The sequence below is a fragment of the Cebus imitator genome, unplaced genomic scaffold, assembly GCF_001604975.1.
Source record: "Cebus imitator isolate Cc_AM_T3 unplaced genomic scaffold, Cebus_imitator-1.0 Scaffold103, whole genome shotgun sequence".
Taxonomy (NCBI): Eukaryota; Metazoa; Chordata; class Mammalia; order Primates; family Cebidae; genus Cebus; species Cebus imitator.
Genome location: NW_016107418.1, coordinates 66,632 through 72,011, shown reverse-complemented (window position 1 = coordinate 72,011; position 5,380 = coordinate 66,632). Strand labels below are relative to the sequence as shown.

At 43.8% G+C, this 5,380-nt stretch overlaps 1 protein-coding gene across 1 annotated transcript in view; it reads right to left on the bottom strand.

Annotated features, from left to right (window-relative positions):
- Positions 1–5,380, bottom strand: part of SYAP1 (synapse associated protein 1) — a 46,838-nt gene that overhangs the window by 4,938 nt on the left and 36,520 nt on the right. The window contains exons 6-8 of the mRNA XM_037741702.1: positions 2,280–2,348; positions 735–1,142; positions 178–217 (exon numbers count right to left, since the gene is read on the bottom strand). Of these exons, the coding sequence (XP_037597630.1) occupies positions 178–217; positions 735–1,142; positions 2,280–2,348 (517 nt within the window). The remainder of the gene's footprint in view (positions 1–177; positions 218–734; positions 1,143–2,279; positions 2,349–5,380) is intronic.

Below are 5,380 nucleotides of genomic sequence, written 5' to 3'. Positions count from 1 at the left end.
CCGGGCATGGTGACAGGCACCTGTAGTCCCAGCTACTCGGGAGGCTGAGGCAGAGAATTGCTTGAACCCGGGAGGCGGAGGTTGCAGTGAGCCGAGATGGAGCCACTGCACTCCAGCCTGGGTGACAGAGTGAGACTCCAACTCAAACAAAAAAAAAATTTCCATGAATTAAATTACCCCACTTCTTGTGGGATAAATGTCCAGTTGTAATGCGTACCTGTTATACACAGCAGGTACTCACTACAAATTTAAAATATGATACAAAATATGTTTATTGTTTTAATTATTATTACAGATTTCAAACAGCTGCCATTATTGTAAAACACATTCCCCACAACCAAGGGTAAGTTAGTGTCACAATGAGTCCAGTGTTCATCAGTGCCTAGCTCAGAACTAGACAGATCCTTGTAACTCGCAGTAGAATGGTGCTTCGTTCTGCTCTACAGACTACACGCATTGAAGAAACATCAGCTTGAAACAAACAAAAAGGAGGCGGACTTAATCAAAGCGGAGGACAGAGTGTAAAGAGTCACATGGTTAAGGGCCAACAATGAGAGGTGGGGAAGATGATGGATGTTTGAAAGGGAAATAAAAAGAAAAAAACTCGCCAGGCACAATGGCTCATGCCTGTTAAGTCCCAGCTACTTGAGAAGCTGAGGCAGGAGGATCGCTTGAGTCTAGGAGTTTAAGGACAGCCTGGCAACATAGTGAGACCCTTGTCTAAAAACAAAAACAAAAATAAAAACAAGGAATGAGAAAGGAGATATAAGGAAAGTAAAGGAAAGCTTGGGGAAGACATGTGTGAGTTGGGTCAGAGAGAAGGCAGTAAGAGAAATGAAGATTCCTCTGGGAGGAAAAGAAATTTTCCCTAAGACAATGACATTTCTGGTACATATAAGAGGTCAAGCTCATTTGAGTCTCTAAGAATAGGTTTTTCTGTAGAGTGCTGTCTTCTACCAGGAATGTACCTGTCAGTGGCAAATCCTGCTCTCTGCCATTGCTCTTCTCCTCCTTCCCTGCGGCCTGCTGTTGTGCAGCCAGGGCTGTGAGCTGGGCTGACTGCTTAATCAGGGAGACGCGGTAAAAGTAGTTCCTCCAGAACACTTCTTCCTTCACACTTTTAAAGAAAGACAGAACCAAAGCTTGGTTAACAAACAAACAAACAAAAAGACAGATTAGAACATGTGGAAAAAGGCAAAATTAAAAATGAATAAAAGCAGACAGACAAGAACACATTTGAGAATGCACACAGACAAGTGCACGCAAGGGTTACTTGTCATAGAGGGGACTGGAGTAGATGATTTGTAGGAGCACTTTCAAAGCTGAGTGAGGTTCACAGGGGGTTTGTATTGGCTTAAAATACTTTTTTTAAAAAATATTTTGAGACAGAGTCTCACTTTGTCACCCAGGCTGAAGTACAGTGGCACAGTCTCAGCTCACTGCAACCTCTGCCTCCTGGGTTCCAGTCAGTCTTGTGCCTCAGCCTCCTGAGTAGCTAGGATTACGGGTGCCCACTACCACACCTGGCTAATTTTTGTATTTGTATTTTTAGTAGACATGGGGTTTCTTTTTCTTTTTTTTTTTTTTGAAATGGAGTCGTGCTCTGTTGCCAGGCTGGAGTACAGTGGCACGATCTCAGCTCACTGCAACCTTCACCTCCCAGGTTCAAGCAATTCTGCTGCAGCCGCCTGAGTAGCTGGGATTACAGGCGCCTGTCACCATGCCCAGCTAATTTTTGTATTTTTAGTAGAGATGGGGTTTCATCATGTTGGCCAGGCTGGTCTCAAACTCCTGAGCTCAGGTGATCCGCCTGCCTCAGCTTCCCAAAGTGCTGGAATTACGGGCGTGAGCTGCCGTGCCCGGCCCATATTCATTTTAGAATTGAAAGCTAAACAACAGGATAAACAGAACAGCTATCTTCCCCATAGCAGCAAAATACAAGTTACAGAATGGGGAAAAATGAAACCATAGCATTTCTTGGTATCTTAATGGTACCAATACTGCTCTCAGTAGAAGAAAACAGGGCATTGCTGTGAAACTAGCATAATCAACCTGGGAGACCAGGACTCCACCAATCACTTGCTGTTTCTCAGAGGATTAAATGCTTTCCAGCAGTGAGAAGAAAGCATTGTGGCTTTTATTCCTTATGAAAGAGAGTGTTTGGCTGCTTGCGAATAATTTGTAACCAGTATGCGTTAGCAATGAAGTGGGAAATGCTTGATAAACAGATTGAAGTGCAGTTCGACCTGAAAACTCTCAGTGCTTCTCAAACTTGCTACCTATGAGAATCACCCGCTGTGATGTGTTGGTGCTCAAGTGGATCAGGTAAGTGTCCACACAGGGGTGACCTGGAATGGAGAGTGAGAACCAAGCAGGGAGAGAATGGTGTCTGAGCAGAGGAGTGAGTGGCAGCAAAAATGACAGACTGGTCACATGCATGGGAAATAAGTAAAAATATTAAAGATAGTGGAAACCAGGTTTCTCACCACCAGAGAAGAGAGTTACAAACATGGAAAGGGAGAAAATGAGAATGACCCCTGTCATTAGGTAGCACCATAAACACATGGTTTTCATTCCACACACACAAATGAGCAGACACACATTACCTGGCTGTGTCCACTGATAGCATGCAGAGCAGTGGCACCCCAATGCCAATGAGCATACCTAGCACCCAGATCTTGCTTTCTAAATACCAAATTTAGATTTTCCACTAAAAGGATCCAGAACTCCCTGGAAAAATGACTGATTCCAGCTGGGTGCAGTGGCTCACGCCTGTAATCCCAGAACTTTGGGAGGCCAAGGTGGGAGGATTGCCTGAGCTCAGGAGTTCAAAACCAGCCTAGGCAACACGGTGGAACCCTGTCTCTACTAAAATACAAAAAATTAGTCAGGCATGGCAGCGTGCACCTGTAGTCCCAGCTACTCAGGAGGATGAGGCAGGAGAACTGCTTGAACCTGGGAGGTGGAGATTGCAGTGAGCTGAGATCGCACAGTTGCACTACACTACACTCCAGCCTGGGCAAAAAAGAGAGACTCCATCTCAAAAAAAAAAAAAAGAAAAAAAGGGTTGATTCCAGGGTTAGAGCAGGGAAAGAACACTATCTTGTGCCAGAGAGCAAGGAAATGCGCTAAGAAATGATGCAGACGAGTTAGAAAGACACAGGTCAGCTGGAAGAGTCTCCCACTGGCCAAATTGGTAATATTTTTTTAAATTTTGAGACAGGGTCTCACTCTGTCACCCAGGCCAGAGTGCAGTGGGGTTAACATGGCTCACTGTAGCCTCGACCTCCCTGGCTCAGGTGATCTTCTGCCTCAGCCTCCCGAGTAGCTGAGACTATAGGCACAGGCCACCATGCCCGCCTAATTTTTTGTAGAGATGAGGTTTCACCATGTTGACCAGGTTAGTCTTGAACTCCTGGGCTCAAGTGATCCTCCCAACTCAGCCTCCCAAACTGCTGGGATTATAGGTATGAGCCACCCTGCCTGGCCTCAAATTGGTAATAATTTCAGCATCAAAATAAACAATAGCATCAGATTATAACCCACTGTATGAGTCTATACAAATATAAATACATGAATACATGGAAAGTCTGATGAACAGAATATTCAGTTTCAAAGTATTTCCCAGCAAAATGCTAATTACATTCAAAGAGGAAAAGAGTTAACTTTACAGTCAAGAAACCTGGCAAACACCACCTTCATCAAATGACCCAAGTATGAACAGTAATGGGACAAACGGCTGCATGTGCCACTAGACAGCCTGCAACAGACAGAAGGAGACTGATGAGACATGAAAACCAAATGTAACCTGTGAGTGTGAACTGGGCTCTTTTGCTAAAAAGGACATTATTGGGATGAATGGAAAAACCTCAATAGGGTCTGAGAATGAGATGGTAATAATATGACAATGATCATTTGCTGATTTGGATGGGCACACTGTAGTCATGTAGGAGAATGCTTATATAACACTATAGCATTTGGGAGTGATGGAACATCAAGGTTTCAAGTGATTTGGAGGAAAGTTCTTTATATTGTACCTCCAATTTTTCTGTAAGTTTGTGTTTCAGAATAATAGCAAAAATAATCCATTGATAACTGTGCTCACTTCAGAGCAACTAAATAAAAATCTTGAGGGTTGAATACAAAAAAACAAAAATAAATAAAAACGAAATGGGCCAGGCATCATGGCCTACATCTGTAATCCGAGTGCTTTGTGAGGCCAAGGCAGGAGGAATGCAAGGTCAGCAGTTTGAGACCAGCCTGGGCAATATGATGAAATCACATCTCTGCAAAAAATACAAAAATCAGCTGGATATGGTGGCATGTGCCAGTAGTCCCAGCTACTTGAGAGGCTGAGGCAGGAGAATCATTTGAACCCAGGAGACGGAGGTTGCAGGAGAACTGAACTCCAGCCAGCCTGGGCAACAGAGTGAGACTCTGTCCAAAAAAAAAAAAAAAATCAGTGAGAACTAGCGGAAAACAATGAGACTCAGGCTTGTGAATCTGGGCAGGGCTTGCCTTAGATGAGACATCAGAATGCAGTTGTCACATCTGTAAATGGTGAAGCTAGGCCTGGAAGCTAGCCTGTAAAAGATAGAGGCAAAATGCATGATTACAAGTGATGACAGGTAACAAGATGGAATTTGCTGCCAGACATAGCCCTACTTTTCTTTTATTAATGGCACCAACATTTACCGGTAGCATTATGGTGCCATGTGCATCAGGCACTATGCTAGGTGCCGGGGGAACAAGACAAGTTGTCTGCCATGACAGATGGTCACAGGAACAATAACCTCTCACTTGTTAAGTTCTTACTACATGCCAAGCAGCATTTCCCAAACTCATGTGGCCACGCAACTGTTGTAACATCTCTTAGAAGTAGTTTGGCAAGAAGGAGATTGGGCTTCATAGAAATTTGTAAGGGATTATAGTTGACCACGAGTTTAGCTTAGCAAACCACAGTATGTTGCAGCTGCTAAAAGAGCTCATGAAATCTTAGGCTGCATCAAAAATATACAAGATATGTTATGTTGTGCTCTCCACAATTAAGACAACACATTACATTCACTCCTGAGGACTCACTTTAGCGATGACACTGACAAACCAAAGGGTATTTACAGGCAAATCACCTAGATGGTGAGGGATTCTAGAGACTGACACCTGGGGGAACTAAGAACTGGGCCTGTTTGTCCTGGTAAGTTCTAGGGTCTCAAGCCATAACATTGGAGCCAAACAAAAGTGAAATTAGCCATCCCACGAGGTAGTGGGCTGTCTAAATATCTTCCAAATCACTTTGAAGTCTGAGCTCTGTGAAATGCCCCAAAATGAGACTTCAGTATTCTAGGTACCTATGATTGATTGTGGGCACTGTTTGCTGCCT